The following is a 19,029-nucleotide window of genomic DNA, read 5'->3' on the forward strand; positions in this document are numbered from 1 at the left end:
TTAATTGACTTGTATTTAGATTTTCAAACTTTGAGTTTAGTAACTGTGGTGTAGTTTGTAAAGTAAACATGGTAAACTACTGGCTACGCTATTGTACAACCTCATTAATTTGTTTAGAAATGTACAGCAATGTAGAGCTCAGCTGCCTCACATAAGATCCAATGGCTTTATAATTTTGGAAGCAGTTGGAATTTACATATTGTCAGACATGATCAGCTTCGGTATTATCTTTGCCTGTTTGTGCTAACTCGCCTTGTTTTACATCGTGTCTCTGTGTGCAGCTATTTTATAATACTACTAGAAAGGGTATATCTGATTGAAAATGGTAAAGGATACACAACTACTCATAAATAATTCATAAACCTTAATATGGGAATACAGTTCCATATTTACAGTGACCCTCTCAGCACATTGTCACTTCTTTTACAACATACCTTCCAAAAGGAAGACTTGATATATTTTACTATAACCTATAGGGCATTCGGAATGACTAACCATACCACCTGATCCATTGAATAATTATGTGGATTTATAGAGCTATACAAACCTTCCAATAGGAAGACTTGATATATTTTACCTTTTTGGCAATCTTGAACATTCAAATTAAAGGAGGGAAAGAAAGAGGTTTTGGGCTCGCAGTTGCTGGAAATTAATGATATCTAAACAAAACTTTGATTGAGGTAAAGGCTGTATCCCAGGTCAGGAACACTTTGAGTACTCTAATCAGTTCTAGGACTGGGTGTGGGGGGATAGAGGTGACCCCAAAAGAAAGATGGTTTCATCCAGACGTGCTTTAGAGCAGGTCAAAGGCAGGGACAGGCAATTGGCCCTCCCATTCCTGGAAACAGGAGTTGTAGATAGTTGCACAGGTGTTGAAAGTATCATAAAGCTCCAAAAAAGTAAGATGTTGCAAGCAGTATCCAGATGGAGAAAAGTAAAAAAACTTTTAAACTGCCACGTGTTGGTCTGCAAACAGCCAGAGAGGCTGTGTGTTGCAGGGAGCGTGTCTAATAAAGGCTGCTCCTTCTATTTTGGCAATCTGTTTCTTTAAAAGCCATTTCTACATTTCTATCCTTGTCACTGCGAATTTCAACCATTTGGATGGGTTGATTACCTGCTGTCCCTGTCGTGTGTTGTGGTTCCTGCCGCCATCTAGTATGTCCTGTATTGACTTATATGAGCCAGCAGGACAAACCACAAGTAGACTGATAAGCAGGAATTCACACACCCAAAATCATATAATCATATTATATTCATTTTATTGATCTGTTCAATAAAAAGGGGCATCTCAATCACAAATGGAGACTGATACGACTGATTTATAGGCTGGCCTTTTATGTCTTATTTAAATTGATTTCTACTAAAAAGTAAACTTATTAACATGAATTTACAACATGACCAGCAACCAAAGACAAACAAAAGTAGTTTGAATATCTCAGCCTAACTTAAAGGGTGATAGTGCACATTAGGATAAAACAAGTGAGTCCAGAGTCTTAGGTTTTGGTGACTGTGCCAATTCCAAATTCAACCTGGAAAAACATAAATATTATACATCGATATCTTTGCAAAATATACAGACCAGAGATAAAGCCCAACCTTTCATAGGTGATAGTTTAACCTAAAAACCCAATTTAGGTCATGTTGCTACAACAAAGAAGTAAATCAGAAGGGGAATATAGGAAGGCAAAAGATAAGGGAAGGGAACCAGGGCAACTAAAAATAAGAGGAAGAGCAATGCATCAAGGACTTTCAACATATAATTATCCAACCTAGGGGACCATACCCACTGGAACTTATCAAAAGAATCAAACAAGATTTACCTGGCTTCTTATAGCTCATAAGGACTATCAATTAAAAATTGTTAGCTGACAGTGAGAAACAGCCAGGAACTGTAAATACAATTTGGACCTTCACAGTCTAATAAAGAATTCTTATGTATAAATGCACTAACTGGAAACAGCTAATCAGTATCCATCAAACATTGCTATGACTTCTGTGGTGTAAAATAGACTAAAAAATAAATTCAAAAACAAAATATTGTATTTAAGCATTTGGTTAATGTAGGTCCATTCCTTTCAACATTTTGGTAAAAATTGTGTATTATATTCATTCTTTAGTGTGAAGTGGAAGTTTATATGTATTAAAAATTAGATTTTTACAAGATTTACTGTTCATGATAACTTAACATGGTAACAAAAAGATAGTTTGAAAATAATTAAAGTTAACACATCCGTAGCAAAGGTCATTTTCAGGATTTAGAACTAGTTTATGCATTAGAGCTTGTGGACACTAGCAATTAATACAAAGGACACAATCCATTTAGCATTCAGGATTAATTCAGTGCTATAAACTCACAGCTGCTTTGAACTGGATTTTGTCTGCTTTTGTTAAGTGTTCATGAGTAATTACAAATTGTGTGTCACACATTCTGATCACATGGTCACTACTCTGCTGTAAGAGTTACTTATTAGGTCCTGAAAAAGAGAAAACTAACAGAAGTAATGAAAGCTGCTTTTTATGTGATATTAAATTAAACTGTTATCTCATCTATAAAACCTTTTTCCTTTTGGATTTACAAGTATGTTATGTCATTACTCATGGGAAATTAAACAATGGAACTTAGTTTAACTAGACACTAATCTCACAGTCTTAATAAAATTCATATATTCCAACAAACCCAAACACTAAGGTTATTTCTGCCACCTCCTAATGTGCAGCATGGATGTTACCTTACACTGTTGTGTGAACTATAGGCAGCTGGGACTCCAATTCAATGTAGTCTGTGCCCACTGCTGTTTGAATGACAATGGAGCACCTTCTAAGTTTATCTGCCTGGAGGATGCAACAATGCGGGGGTGAAGAGCTTTGTAAACTTCAAAGCTTGGCAATGAGGGAATATTTTTCATGTTACAGGGGCATATTCCTTTGTGTTGCCTATACATCCAGTCACCTCCTCCTTCCACAAGGTTTTTCCATCCTCCCCTTCCTCCTGCACCCCTTTTTCTTATGCACCCCCTCTGCAGAGAATCTATACCAGGGGTGTAGTGGGGCGGGGATGGGTGGAAATGCCGTGCTCTCACTTTTTTCGAGAACGTGCACACGTCCCCACTCTTATTTTGCAAAGAATTATTTGGTGGTCTGCAGCTCTGGCCTGTTCAACCCCCCATGGGGTCAGGAGAAGGACCTCGCTGGGGGGGGTCACCGGCCAGATCCACGGACCATGTCTCTTGTATGGAATTTCAGGCTCAGGGCGGTGGTGGGGTTGTCACTCTGAACATGGCTCAGACCTGCGATGGGAAAGTGGACGGGTTCTGGTATCATGACGCCACTCAGGAGGAAGTTTCTTTGCATTTGAGTGACACATAGGTAGGAGTGTAGTGCGCCAGGCACATCATGGATAGTACCTTGCCCACTCTTCTTTTTTTTTCAACTACACCCCTGATCTACTTCTACTGCCCCCTCCCTCTTGTCACCCCTATCATTCCTTTCCTACAGCACCAGTCTTTTTCATCCCAAAATCCTCATCGGGAGGTTCCCTCTGGTATCCTTCCATTGGGTGTCTGGGGACCTAGTACCTAGCTTGTAAGATGTAGTGTTTTGGTATTATCTACTATGTGTTAATTAAATAAAAGGTCATTAACCTATAGGGCATTCGGAATGACTAACCATACCACCTGATCCATTGAATAAATATGTGGATTTATAGAGCTATAGCTATATTTATGAAGTATATTGCAGGAGACAATAGCATTTATAGACGAAGGTTAAACAAAGGAGGGGCCGGTAGTAGATGCAGACAGCAGTTATATGACCAGTATTTAGAATTATAGGAAGGTTTCATAGGGAGAGTACACTGGAATTCACACTTTTTATTCTAAGTTCAAAGGCAATACTAGTCCTTGTTATATAAAGAATTGAAGAAAGGAATTTTCCTTAGGCTGTGGAGGGTTAGAAATACAAGTTTATTTCACATTGGATTAACATCACTAAATAGACACACACAATAAAAAAAGAGTCAACGCTTAATCAAAGAAAGGGCCTTGGGGTGCCCCAGAATCACAGCGAGATCGGTATGCTACAAAAACACATCTGCACAGGGGACACTCAGGTAGAGAACTGGAGAATAAGGACACATACTCAGGTATAGAACTGGAGAATAGGGACACAGCAATAGGGGTGCAGAAATGACACAGGCTTTATAACTAATAGGTGTCTCTCTTTTCAACTTTTTCTTACAATTTCTAGATTCATAGAACGTCTCTTACTATGTATTCATAGATAAACGGCATAATTAGTACTTAGGTTGGTACTTAGTTTTACAAACTCTTTCCTGAATAAGGCTGTAGAGTAGCCCCACATTGGTAATTTTAGATCTTATCTTTTAATAATTGACATTTATGTAAAAATAGATGAAAAAACATTCTCGTCTTTTCAATGTGGGGCTCAGTCAATGGGCCTGATTTATTAAAGCTCTCCAAGGCTTGAGAGGATACACTTTCATCAGTGAAGCTGGGAGATCCAGCCAACCTGAGATGGATTTCTTTAAAGTCATTTGCTATTTGCTAGCAAATGTGTTGAATTCTGGACCAGATCCATTCCAGGTTTGCTGGATCACTGATGAAAGTGTATCCACTCCAGCTTTGGAGAGCTTTATTAAATTAGGCCCAATGTATAGAATTGCTTGAATTTATCTTGGGTGGCAATAGAAAGAATCAAAACATTTAAAGACCCACACCAACTATGGGGTGTTACCGTTCTACACGAATGCCACTACCATAACAATAGTGTAAATCCAGCCTTACACTGGCAGCACCTCAGAATTATTTTACAACTGGATGGTTCCAACTGGATATGGGTCCTTAAATACCTAGCCACCGGCACAACTCTTTTTATGTTTTTTCATATGTTTAATAGCCATATTGACACTATTTTTACTATTTTAGGATCTTTCCAAGCTTCTCTGAGGAATTCTGATATATGAGGCACAGTGCTACCCCTGGAAATCCCTGTTGCATTAGCCAAGTTTTAATGATAGACACCGGTTCTGATGTTATGCTTCTTCACCCAAACTCCTTTGTGCCATTTACAAAGCACAGCACAGTAATGATATTTGTGCCATGCCTTGTAAAAGATGCAAATAAGTGAGGCAGAGGGAAACATAAAACCAGAACTGATGTCCATCATAGATCATAGATTTCAATGCAGCGGAAACCCAGAAGCACAAAATATCAGAATAACTTTGCACAGCTTTGAGAGCTCTTGGAGTAGTAACAGAAACTTCAATGTGACCATTAAAGTTTAAAAAAATATTTTTAATCATGAAAAGAGCTGTGCCCTGAGTTGGGCTTTAGGGAATATTTTACAATCCATGACTATCTTTACTTATTAGTCCATATATATATCTCACTTAAATAAATATTTGAGCCAGATGCACTGTATTCTGCTGTGCTTTGTGACTACTGTCAGCTCTGAACTGAACACAGAGATCTTCACTTACCATTTACACAGTGCTCTGTCTATAGATATATAATGAATAATACACATGGTATGTGGCTTCACAATGTTAAAGAGTAATAATAAACTGTGGAAACACAATATTTGCTAACAATAACATTTAAAGGCACAAACACAATTCTGATCTGGGCAATGTAACATCCCATAGATTTAGACAGCTTTCCACAGACCCATGAACAAGAAAGGTTATATTATGTAAAGGGATAAAAGACTGCAGATGGTTGCATTCAGTGGTGATATATATATATATATATATATATATATATATATATATATATATCTGTAATGCAGCATACTATTAAGAGAGAGGCCAAGTACTGACCAAAGAAATGAAATTCTTGTGTTCCCACCACTCCTATTGTATAAACAGCACGTATATTGTATGCTGACACATTACAGGTGAAGAATATAGACATCAAAGGGAAATATTCTGTATATGGGACAATGACTTTGTAACCCATGACATGGACACAGCATGGCGGGCCTAGAAGATTGATGGCTGATTGTATGTGAAGCATCTGTTTATTTTTTGCGTAGTTTGTTCTCTGTTAATCCCTGGGGTCCTAAAAAGAAAAAAAGAGACAACATAAAGTGTGTACACAACCCTCTATATGTCTGCTAATAAATATTTTATGTAATCTTCCCTATAAAATTTTATTGCCGCAAAGCCTTGTTAATGATTCAGAGTTCATTGTAGATCATTCTACATTTCCTATATTTTAATTATGTTTTGTGGAATACATTACTATAAATTCTTAGCACTTACTCTTGTACTAATAATATTTTATAGGATAGTGGTGATTACATTTATTATTAGTACTCATAATGAGAATCTAAAAATACAGAATTTTGTTTAAAATCTTTATATGGCAGAAAACACGGCCCCCTCCACTTTTCTTTTTGTTGACACCGACACTGCTTATTCTTGTTTCATAAAGTCTTTTTTCTGGCTTGGATAGTTATCTGCTTAAATATAACTTTTAGACATATAAAATACAATTTATAGGTGTATGTATAGACTAAGGAAGGGTAAAACCCCTATTTTTTTTCTTCTTGTTTTTTTATTATTATTATTTTTAATAGTGCACCTTTATCAGGCAATTGAGCTAATAAATACATGGAATTGCAGATGGGGATTTTTATTTTTGTCAGTGGGGTCTTTAACTTGCATGGTCACATGCGCTTCGGGATAGTGCCAAAGAAAGGTGAAATACAGACTGCAGAGGGATAATAAGGTGGTTAAAGGGGAAACCCTGTCATTTCTGTTATGCATATATTAAAACCAAGGAGGCCATCATGAGAGCCACATGGAACAAGAGGGACCTCATGTTCATACTCATGTGTACCAAATTTATGTGGACCTAGCACCACAAACTATCCAGAAAAGAAAGGTGCTAAAGCCGTTTCTAAAGACCCTACAGGATCTGAGTATAAAGTGGTTTTCCATTCAAATTATTGTTTGTGTACATAAGACAAACTCGTTTTGTAGCAATTCCAGAGGAAGCTCAAGAACTTTTCGATTATCTGAAATTTGCAAAATCCATGTACTGCCAATGCGCAAAATCTTCTTCGCCACTCGTAGCACTCAACTGGGATATCACTGGTTTGGGACACTCAACAGCGCAAGAAACGCTCATCACCCCAGAAATCACCCAAAGCCTTCAGCAAATTCTAAACCGTCTAAACGTCTCACAGACGAAGCAGCAGAGCAACTTTGTTTCTAGTTCCATTTTTTGCTGATATTATTGTCAGTGTGACTGGCATATAACTATGGCTTTTCTTCATTACATGTTTTGGTATGTAACTGGTACTGTTCTATGTAGATGTTTGTCTGCTCCCCTTATACGTATACAACTGGGTAGGCAGCTCATGCTCGGGTGGGCCTGGCGTACCCCCACTAGGGCCTTGCCTTTGAGCATGCTGTTTCCCTGCACATGCAAGTTCTGTAGGTGCCATGCCCCGGCTTATGCATATAAAAATCTTTTTTCCAAGTCCTACATCACCTCTTGATCTAAAGAATTTAGGGTTAATACATTTCATAGGAATTTGTTAGGAAAAATAAAAACAGCCTTACACATTTATAATGTAAAAAATATAATTTTCTTCTTAGTTCTCTGTTTTTTGAGCTCCTTGAGCTGAAAAAAAGACAAAAAACATGTCAGTTTAGGGGTACAAGGGGGTCTATTTATAAAGCAGTAAATCTGACATTCACTGAAACATTCCCTGGTTGAGAATCTTCCAAGTCCATGTGTTTTAATGATAGTTTTGAATCTCCACCTGGGAATGTTTAAGTTAATGTCAGATTTACTCACTTTAATAAATGTATTTAATTTTATTCACCATTTGAGGCAATAAGGTTTTCAGCCTGAGCTTCTTCATCTCCAGGAGTCCTACAGAGAAGATAAATAAAAGAAAATATGTAAGATGACCAAAGATTCTAACTCTAAAAAATATTAAAAGACAGTAATGAAGCTTGCTTATATTATCTGCACCTCCCAAATATTTATTAATATAAATTTTTAAAGCTTTCTTTTTTACAGGTTTTTTTAGGTTGGGTGTTGCTAGTAAAGTGACCCTTCCAAGTTGGCCTGAAAGCATTCCAAGTTTTTCTTTGAAAGTAGTCAAATTTTATTTTGTTGGAGATCAGTCACTTAACCCCACTACTAAAATTGTCTTATGTAGCAGATGACATTTTAAGTAATGTGAAAATAAAATAGGAGCTCTAGTAGGAAGTTTTAGAAGCTCTCCAAGGCGTCCTTCACACATCAAATAATTCTTACCCACGACGAATAGTAGTGTTGACTTTGGATATTAGTTGACTTTTCCTAAAGAGGAGAAGCTCCATATTTTTCTTCAGTCATGGGTTGCTACCCCCAATGATACCAAAAAAACTTTGCTTCCTACAGAAGCCAATATAATAGAAAGTTTACCCAAATTAGGATAGTTTTACTCCCACCAATCACTGACATGGGGGGCATTCTTCCTTCCCCCAACCATAAAGTTCAGGGCAGTTTCTGCTCAATTTCAATATGTACTTTGCATATCTGTATCTTTAAGAAAGCATAGTCATACAGAATTTTAACTTTAATCTTTGCCCAGGGTGTCATTTTGTTAGTCAGCCATGAGTTTACTATTTAGTGTTTGTTAACATTGCACATATAATAGATTACCTTTGCTTTTGGTTAAGGTTATTGCATCTGCACCTCCGACCTGTAAAAAAGATACACAATATACAGTAAAATTTGGAACACCAAGTGATGGAGAAATAAATAACTTTTACTTGTTTATTTAATCTGTAAAATTCAAAGGGGGAATGCACTGAAACACAGTAAAAAAAACACTAAAACACAGGGTAACTACTAAAACACATTGTAAATGCAAAAATTCTTAAAAGTATCCTGCATTTATTTTCTATATAATGCCTATCAAATGTTTTAGATTGTCAGCTTTTTTAGGCAGGGTCTTCTCCTCCCGTGTCATTGTTTGTATCTGGCTTCCATTTACAACCCCTATGTACTATACAGAGCTGTGTAATTTGTTGACACTTTATAAATAAAGTTTATTAATAACAATATTATTAATAAAACCTTTTAGACAGTAACTTACAAATTTGACTATATTTAAGTCTCTGTCGCTTTTAAATAATACTAGAATGCTTTGCTAAATAAGCTAATTGAGAGAATGGATTTTTACATGACATATTTAAAAGTTACAAGTTTTATATTTGTGATTATTCTGTGTGGTCAGAAGTAACTGTAAGTAAAGATATTTAGTATACTCATACAAGTGTCCCTGTAATCTTGAAAAAGCAGTGTTGTTAAATTTAATTTGGGTTGAGCAAGATTCTTGGGAGCAAGATTGTTTGGAGTAGAGAAGAATTTAATGAACTTAACTTAATGAATGTATTATCATTGTTACAGAGATTCTTTTGAAATTTAAATTGTTTTTGCACATGGTTTTTTAACTTTAATAAAATAGAAATTGTAATTTTGAAATAAGTCATGTTAAAATACTTTCTCACAAGTAGTTTATTGTTGAGTCACTTTGTAATGTGTCTCTACATTGATTTAGAATTCCGGGGTTGGGATTTGTTGCACTTAACTACCAACATTTTGAACAACACTTTGATTATAATGTTATTCTATGTGTAGTGGCAAATGTTAAACTGTATAAAAAAATCTATGGAGGAGAAATAGTGTATTGCTCTTTTTTTACAGGGCCTAAGTCAACTGTACTCTAGCCCAATTTAGCTGCCTTTCCCATTAAGTATTTATTTTTTAAACATTTTATTTTATGTTGTAATAAATTTTTTACAAAAAGACAAATTTATAAACAGGGAAAGGAGGGAGAAAAGATAGGTGAAAAACAGATACAACAAACCTTATATCGTCAAGAGAACATATCAGAATCAGATCATACCAGCATTACAATAATTAAACCAAAAAAATAAAATCAATGGATAATCGCCTGTAGCTATGGCCCATCATCAGTGATAAATACATGGATGCACATCCAAAACTCACAGGAGTTTTTTTCCCCGATCCAAACCTTCACATACAATAACAGAATACTGTCTATTGGACAGAATCTCTAGGCAAATCAACATGTTCTTCTGGAACTCCTAATAAACTTTTGTTATCATTGGATTTCTGAAACATTATCCAGGAGCCCAGGTCTCAAGAAATTTCTCAATCCTATCATAAATCCCTGCAGTAAGATCCTTCATCAACCTAAGTTCATTGACCTTACATATCCTCATCCCCATAGTGGGTGGTGTGGGTATCTTCCATAATTCCGGAACACAGGCTTTTGCCACCATCACCAGGTGTTTCACCACTGAGTTGGTGTAAATTTTCTGTGGCCAATCATTAAGGTGTAGGAGAAAGAAGGCCAGATCCTCCGGAATAGGATGGACCAACTTTCTTTGACATGCAGTCCTAAATCCTGACCAGATATCCTTGAGCAACAAACAGGACCACAACACATGCAGCATTGTACCCTTATCTTTACCACATCTCCAACACAAGCAAATATACTATGTAACTTGTCAGGAGTCTTGTACCACTGAGAGTGGATTTTGTACCCCATTTCCTAGAGTCCGCTAATAATTGACCCCCAAAAAAGTTAGGGATCTGTGGAAGGTTGATGCATCCGGCAGGGACCTTAGGAAATGTGAAGTCTGTGCCGCTTTCCAAAAGTCTAATGTAAAGGGGAGATGGGACATTTGAGTTCTGCTTGCCCATTAAGTATCTTCATCACATTGCCTGTTCTGAGGAGCTTTGAAATGCACGTCCCAAAATCACTTACACCTCTTCTGCACCCCCCATAATTGTGTTGCTCCTCTAGATTAGGAGCAGTATGTGCCATTCTCCCTGGATGTAGTAGTCCAACCTAGCAGCCAATTTTCAGGCCTAAACACTATCATATCAGGGTTAGGCTTGCAAACAACGAAGCAGTGTAGGAGAGTGGGAAAGGTCAACATACATGGGTCAGTGGTTGACTTTAAAGAGTCTCTGTCTCATTTCCATGAAAAGAGAAACTCCCTTGTCATATATGGCTATTTGTGTCAGCTGCTGTAGCAAGAGCAGAGCAAAGAAAAATTATACTTTGACACTCACTCAGAATCAGTAGGATCCCCAGTGTGAATAGGACCACTGCAAAGACCAGTCCTCCAATCCGTAAACTTTCATAATCTGCAAAAAAATAAATACACATGACAATCCATTATTGGAAGTCCCACTTATACAAAATAAAATCATTTTATAGTGGTTATGAGAGAAGCTTCCTTTCTTTCTTTAAATCTGCTATATGATGAAAAAGTAAGCTGCCGAGATGCCAAGTAATCTAAGGATGTGAACCTGGAGCTGAGCACCAGGACACTTGCAGCTTAGTACGGAGGTTAACAATGCAAGGAGAAGGGTAAAATGTATACATAAAGTATTGAACAGATAAAAAGAAATCAGAAATTGCTCTGTTTTTTGCATGAAATTTAGAATGTATGAATACAGAGTTCAACTGTGTATCATCTTTGTACAAAATGGTTAACAAATGGGACAACAAAAGCACAAGTGACAGAAAACTAGAAGCTGAACTGAGCACAAAAAGTGACAGAATGTGAAAATCAAAGGATTGGTAAATTGGATTAACAATCAATTGGATTACTTCAGACCAAGTCAAATCTGACATCACAGAACATGTCACCTTTTGAACAATCAACAATCATTTACTTGAAGCAGGACTTTGATCTTGTGTCACTGTGATGTGTTTATTTCTGACAGCAAAGGAAAATTGACCCGAAGTATGACATTGGTGAACTTCTATCAAGTGTCAAGGGTTTGTGTTTTGTCACAAAGTCTAGTTTGATCAGTTTGTCTGATCGAACATACCTAGAGAAGTGAGGGTGAAGTTTCTACTGAAATGAGACATAAATTATAAGTCTTGGTCTCAGATGGTCAAAGATATTGTAAATGCCGGATAGTTTAATAATTAAGTAGTAAGAAGCAGTAATCCATATCCTGCTTTTGTTCAGAAACATGACCTAAACACACTTTTTGTTTAGTAAGACAACGTGTAACCATATAAAGACATGTCCGACATTTAACTGAGGCAAATGACTGGCCGACCATGTCATCATGCAATGGTTGATTATTGAGTTTTTTTAGGTTTACAAGTAGTCCTCGGGTTATACTCGAGATAAGGACTGTAGGTTTGTTCTTAAGTTGAATTTGTATGTAAGTCGGAACAGGAACAATATTTTAATAAATGCAATTAGGACAGATGTTTGTCTCAACATATTATTAGGCAGTGTGGTGTCAGTTACTGTGTAAAATCCTCATTATAAGCTAATAACAAAGCAAAAAAATAAAAAAAACATTTATGGAGCCTTGACATTCATTAACTTTTAAAGCAAGCTGTGCTTTGATATGCAAAAAGAAAAAACAACTGTAGAGTTTGTCTTTGTCATTAAAGAGTTACAAGATGTTACAGATCAGCTTAGCTCTTAAGATCACCCACAACCTCAGCTTTGTGTTTAGCAAAAGATTTCTTCTGCAAGTCATGCAAACCCCCCCCCCCCCCCCCCCATGAAGCCTCCGTCCTGCACACAAGCAGCAGGGAAGCCCTGTTCGTATCTAGGAATCATCCGTATGTTGGATTTCCTAAACTTGGGACTACCTGTATAAAGGTTTAGTTTTGGTTTAAATATTGGAGGATCATTATGAGTTAAAAGCTCCTTTTGGAGACTTGGTAAGAGTTAAGGTAAACCAAAAGCTTTTTGTTTTAATTTTTGAAGAAAAAGAATTCCTTTTATATTTGTATAATTGTTGATTGTCTTTGTTGGGACAATTCACACTTTCTATTTGTTCTAATGACCATTGTCACCAGTATAGAAAGAGATGAAATATCTAGAACTTCAGAATTGTTACCAGAACAAGGAGGGAGGTTGACACCTGTTTAAATTTTAAGACAATAGTAAAATATCCCTCAATTTGTAGAGGTAACCTTTCAGTTCCAGATGTGTCTACAGGACAGAATATGAAGGGAAAGCTATAAGACTTGCACCTGCTCGAAGCTTAGCTTCATATAACTTTGCTTCGGACTACCTTACTGGTACTGACAACCATGGAGCATCTCCAGATTTCTCTTCTCTGTGCTGCCATTTTAAGAAAATTGATTTGATGTTCTCCCTGGGGTAAGTGCTCAGCTGACATAATAAAAAAACTGATCTAGTTATTCTAGCCAGTTCTGGTCTGGGAACCGCATGTCTGTGGTGGACTGAGGAAACCAAAAGGTATTTTGTACTGAAAAGTCGTCTATCCTGTGTTGAGTTGTTTCTGACAAACATTAGCTTTGCTCCCAGGAAAGAAGGATTCTCTTTTTTATGTTATAGTTAGTCGCCCATCTAGTGGCAAGGTTTTATGTTTGCTTTTTGCTGCTTTCTTGTATATATTGTAAATAGTGAAAATATTTTATACAGCAAAAATAAACTTGGTGTTGGTGAAAATGAAAGAAAGTCTCCGGACTTGCTTTGCACAGTGCCTGTTCCAGAGGTTTAAAACACCCCGCTATCTATCCCCCATGCTACAATGTTAATGGTAACTAACAAGTTAGTTTATATGATTAGTTTTCATAGGTTCAGATCTAAATTACCAGATCTATTGATTTAATTGAGTTAGAAACGTGCAAATCTTGGGTGAACAATGTGTGAATTTGTGTCAAACAATGTCCCGATTTATTAAAGATCTACAAGGCTGGAGAGAATACACTTTCCTCAGTGAAGCTGGGCAATCCAGATTGAAAACATTTGGTAACAAATAGCAAATGACTTTTAGGAAATCCATTCAAGGGTTGCTGGATCACCCAGTTTTACTGATGAAAGTGTATCCTCTCCAGCCTTGGAGAGCTTTAAAAAATCTGACCCAAGAAGGTAAGACATCATTTGAGGATTTATTAAAGAGTTTTCAGATAAGTGAGGATTGTTATTGAGTGTTTTAGCGTTGGAACATTGTGTACATTTGTGTCTTTACCGGATTCTTTCAGTGTTACTGTGCCATTTCTCAGAAACTCTATAGATTCAGTGCTTTGCTTTTTTTTACAGATGACAAGAATACATATGTCATTTTATTATAATATTCTGGTGGAATTTAGTTCTCTGTCTAATAATTATTAAGGCATTGCATATCAGGAGAAGATATCTTACCATAGTGAAATGGATCCGGTTCGCTCCTTTCTTCACTAGCACCTGTGAAAAATAATAGTAACATGTATTTAAAGTATTTGTAAAGCCAATTTATCAGTGAAACAATCCTTTTATGTATTTCTTTCTCATCACTGGTCCAAAAAACTTACATCTTTTAGAAAGCTTTAGAAACTTTTAAGAGTAGTCTATCTGTTATTCCTCAACCCAATATTACACCGTTAGTGATGAACTCTCCAAATTATAGCAATAGTTTATAGAAGGCCTTTGTTTCAGCATTAGAGTGTCCCCATCCACAATGCAGCTCATTAAAGCCTTTGTTTCATGTGTTTGATTTAGGGGATCAAAAGTGACCTACACAGAGCCCTCATATTAACCCCACTAAACTCTTTTGAGATGCTATGGAGAGTTGGTTTTAAACCATCATCAGAATCTGACTTCGCAAATGCTTCTTTGATTAAATGACTACAAATTCCCACGTTTTAAAACCTTATGGGTAACCTTCCCATAGGAGTGGAGATTATTATATTACAAGAGAAGGGAATTTGACAAGTTTAGGCCCATGGGTCATACAAACTTTAAATAGTCAGATCCACCAACCTATTCTAATTTTACTGATGTTAAAAAAAATATTTGTACTTACCTAGTACTAGAGCCAAGATAGAGCACAGCAAAAGCACGACAGCCTCCATGAGCCCTGTAAATTAATAGAGAGATTAGCACATGCATGTTCAATATGTATATATATAGCCTGGCTGTTGCCTTAGACATTTTTTTTTCAATATTCTTTCCACTTTCTACTTACCAAGAGAACACAAATTATGTGTGTGTGTGTATAATTACCCATATTTGCTTTATTTATTATAAGACAATTGTGCACGTCACAAATCTGGAAGTTGGTAAATGTCTGGCCAGTGTAACACTTATAATAATAATAAAGGTACATTATAAAGTAAGATCGGTAATGTAACATTGGAAGTAAGGGGTCATTGTGTTTGGATCCTGTATTGGAGGACATTTACTAAGGGGTGCTTTTATATTCTGGTAGGCCCTGGAACGTAAATACTACTTTTATTTAAATGTTCATTTTACTTATGTGAGCAAGGCACCTATAAAGGGGTTTCAGCTGAACAATATCACCTATCCATTCTCCCCCTGGTTCTGTTTCCCTTGTTTTCTTTTCTTCACCACTAGATGGAGTATGGACATCAATAATGTTGTATAGGAGAAATCCCCAAATGATTTTCTAGCAGTTGTGTTAACAGGTAATAAATCTGTTTTATTTTTAGTAAAATAATCAATATTGTACAGGTGGTTGTTATATACAACCGATGTATGCTCAAGGTAAAGTAGATCTATCCCCAATCAATAAAATCTCATTTAAACTGAAATATATTGTTCTAATTTAATTCAAATTAGTGTTTAATCATTTTAAATCTGCTGTATTCATTAAATAAATAATTGGTGATCCCACTACAAGGATACTTGTTCTGTCCCTTTGTTATATTACTTTCTGGTAAATAAAATCAACATTGGTATATTGATATGTTTAGAATTTTTTGTCCATATAACTCATATAATCATATAAACATATAATTTAATTTAGTGCATATATGAAGTCATTTCACATTTGGAGGACAGTACAGTAGGTCCCGCAGGAAGGTAAGAATTGTATATTTGGATTTCGGGGTGATTTTTGGAGGGTTTACACAAACAGTAGATATTGAAAAGAATCACCTTTCCAAATATTCACATTTTGTTGTTTGCAGTTTAAAATAAAGACACACATAAAAACATGATATAATGGATCCTGCAAAATATTTCTGATTATACCACGATTCCTCCAAAGAATACACCACAGGCTATGGATAACAATAAGGATGTCATTAACACACAAAATAACATTTGTGTAAAGGAGCAATTATTTTTTTACTTTCTCATAAGGGTATATCAACTGTTAATTCAGTAATATCCATTACAAGATTATTTTAACATTCAGGTAGAGTTTAATACTATCATATATTTATTGTATCATAAATGCTCTAAGGCATAAAAAAGCATAAAAAAAGTAATAATGCAATACTGATAAATATATATTTTTTTGAATCTGAAAAAGCATATAATAATAATAATAGCCCATCTATACTTATTTGTTTTGATATGTTATACCAAAAATGTCTCCTACTAGCTATACAGGGAAGTTGTGTCTGCTCCTTTAAACATTTTTGTAAGTAGAATGCAAAATGTCAAGTTTCAGAGTCATGACTTGATGTTGGATTTGAGACACTGGATCTCCCTCACAGTTATATTGTGTTTCCTGATAAAGTTTTTTTTATTATTATTATTAATAATAATAATAATAATATTAATAAACAGGATTTATATAGCGCAAACATATTATGCAGCTCTGTACATTAAATAGAGGTTGCAAATGACAGACAGATACATACACACTGACACAGGAGGAGGAGGAGAGGACCCTGCCCTGAGGAGCTTACAATCTAGGAGGTGGGGGAAGTACAACACAATAGGAGGGGAGATATGTAGTGATGGGAAGTAGTGAAGGTTTCAAAAGTTAGAAGAGGACAGGTAGGCAAGTTTGAAAAAATGGGTTTTGAGTGTTGCCCAGTATAAGGTGAAATTGGGAAACTGCAATGTGAAGGTAAAGTAAACTGCAATTGGAAACAATAGAATATGAAATAGGCAAGAAAGAAAGGATTTTTTGGCAAAACAAAAATGTATTGATGTAAGTGATACAGCTTATAAACGTTTCGCCCATCAGCTTCTTGAGGGGTAACGGTATATCAGCAATTTACATGCATGCAGTTATAGTCTTTAAATCTACAAACATATACAGAAACATTTGTGTTAATATTTTGAGAGAAACCTGAGTCCAGAACTATAAAGTACTTTGTGTGTGTAAAGAAGATTGATAAAAGGAATATTTAATTTAGAGAGGGAACATTAATTGAGATTCTACAAAAGGCTTGTCTAATAGTATAGTAATACTATTGGACAAGCCTTGGACTGCATGCATGTAAATTGCTGATATATCGTTATCCCTGAAGAAGCCGATGGGCAAAATGTGTCGGGTATAAAAACGGCCACCTTGAATCGTTTTTTTTCTACAGTATTTCAAGATATTGGTAGATATTTGCTTACATAAGTAGATGACCTATGTATAGCGCCCTTTAGGGCCCAAACTGTTCTGCTTGGGACCAGAACCTGCTATTGTGGCTCACCAGTACTGTAACGTAATGTATTGTTGTTTATGAGCTGTATCACTTATATCAATACATTTTTGTTTTGCCCAAAAAATCCTTTCTTTCTTGCCTATTTCATATTCTATTGATTACTAAGGGGTTGGCATACTGTCCCCAAGGACACAGAATTTACTTTAACGCTAAACCACCACTCACCCTCCTAACTTCTAATGCAATTGGAAACAGCAGGAACAAGGGGCCTAACAGATATGTATAGTAAATGCTGGGTTTTGTTGCAATAAAATATTTATAAAACAGCCAGTGCATTTTAGGGATACAGAATATGTACCACCTTATCAGAACTATACTTAAAAGTATCATTTTAAAACCTAAGAACAATAAACACAAATGCATACAATATAATAGGTTAAAAAAAAAAATTATACAAAAAATATGAATAACAGTTAAAACACCTATCATACAAATGAAGCCACCATTTGATGCTTTTTCTTCAGGTTATCATTGCTATAGCCAACCTCACAGGCGGGGAAATACATACGATGACGGATATACACACTTCCAGACAGTGAAGGGAGAAGTAGTAGATATTTATACAAAAATGCTAATTAATATGCATTACATGACTAACAAGTAATAAGAAATCATCTCATGTCTTGCTACAGCCATGGCACGATGGAGCAAGATGCTCTGCAGCTGTGTCAACCTGATGAGTATTCTAATCAAGGAGCTGCTGTTGTAAATTATTTAAATCTTTATATCATTTAGGAAAAAAATAAAATCCAGTAGAAGATCCCATAAGAGTTTCCTTCTGACCATGGCCCGTTTTATGACTGGGTTACTGAGGCAATTGCCTTAAGTGCCATGGACACCAGGGGTGGCCTCCTAGCCAAGGGCCTTGGAAAAAGAGGGGACTTCAAGGCCACAAGATGGCACAAAATTACATAAAATGTAGTTCTCTTCCCTATGACAAAACCAGACCCCTGCCTGCACCCAAAGGTGGCAAGGGCCATCCATTACTAATTAACCATCATTAGTGGTGCACAGTTGCTGCAGGAGGGGGGCCCAGGTCTAAATTCTGCCCCTACATTTCTAGCTATGCCACTGCTGTTTGAAGTTTAATCTGCTCATATTTTGCCTTTTCTGGTTCCTCCATTTCACTTCCATCTACATGCTATTGAAATTTTAAAATTAAACCTGTATTTACCCTTTTTCAAACCCAGTGACATCAGCAGTACCTCTTATTACTTCTTTATCCACTGAAAGCAAATCATGACTTTTGGAAAGGTCAAGCAGACTTCTGTACATAGCTTCCTGAAAACAGGAAGTCAATGCCTACATGTCATGCTGAGCCTTCATGTCTCCAAGAATTGAAATTCAGACTGAAGACCGTAAGCCAGGAGAGGAAGGGGTAAGATGATACTGGATGTCCTGGAACCAAGAAATGAAGCAGTGTCTATCTAACGTACAGCAGCTTCTAATGCATAATGTGAGAAGCTCACAGTGTGCAGTAAAATATTTTTCGGAAGAGCTTGTACTAATGTGCAAGATGGACAGTTAGGCTGGAGTACAGCTTTAAACCAAGCAGCCAGCAACTGA

At 36.2% G+C, this 19,029-nt stretch overlaps 1 protein-coding gene across 1 annotated transcript in view; it reads right to left on the reverse strand.

Moving 5' to 3' along the window:
- Positions 1 to 19,029, reverse strand: part of FXYD6 (FXYD domain containing ion transport regulator 6) — a 67,556-nt gene that overhangs the window by 15,735 nt on the left and 32,792 nt on the right. The window contains exons 2-6 of the mRNA XM_072426703.1: positions 14,853 to 14,906; positions 14,213 to 14,254; positions 11,133 to 11,207; positions 8,685 to 8,724; positions 7,855 to 7,904 (exon numbers count right to left, since the gene is read on the reverse strand). Coding sequence (XP_072282804.1) covers positions 7,855 to 7,904; positions 8,685 to 8,724; positions 11,133 to 11,207; positions 14,213 to 14,254; positions 14,853 to 14,901 — 256 coding nt within the window. The 5' untranslated portion in view covers positions 14,902 to 14,906. The remainder of the gene's footprint in view (positions 1 to 7,854; positions 7,905 to 8,684; positions 8,725 to 11,132; positions 11,208 to 14,212; positions 14,255 to 14,852; positions 14,907 to 19,029) is intronic.

The sequence above is a fragment of the Pyxicephalus adspersus genome, chromosome 11, assembly GCF_032062135.1.
Source record: "Pyxicephalus adspersus chromosome 11, UCB_Pads_2.0, whole genome shotgun sequence".
Taxonomy (NCBI): Eukaryota; Metazoa; Chordata; class Amphibia; order Anura; family Pyxicephalidae; genus Pyxicephalus; species Pyxicephalus adspersus.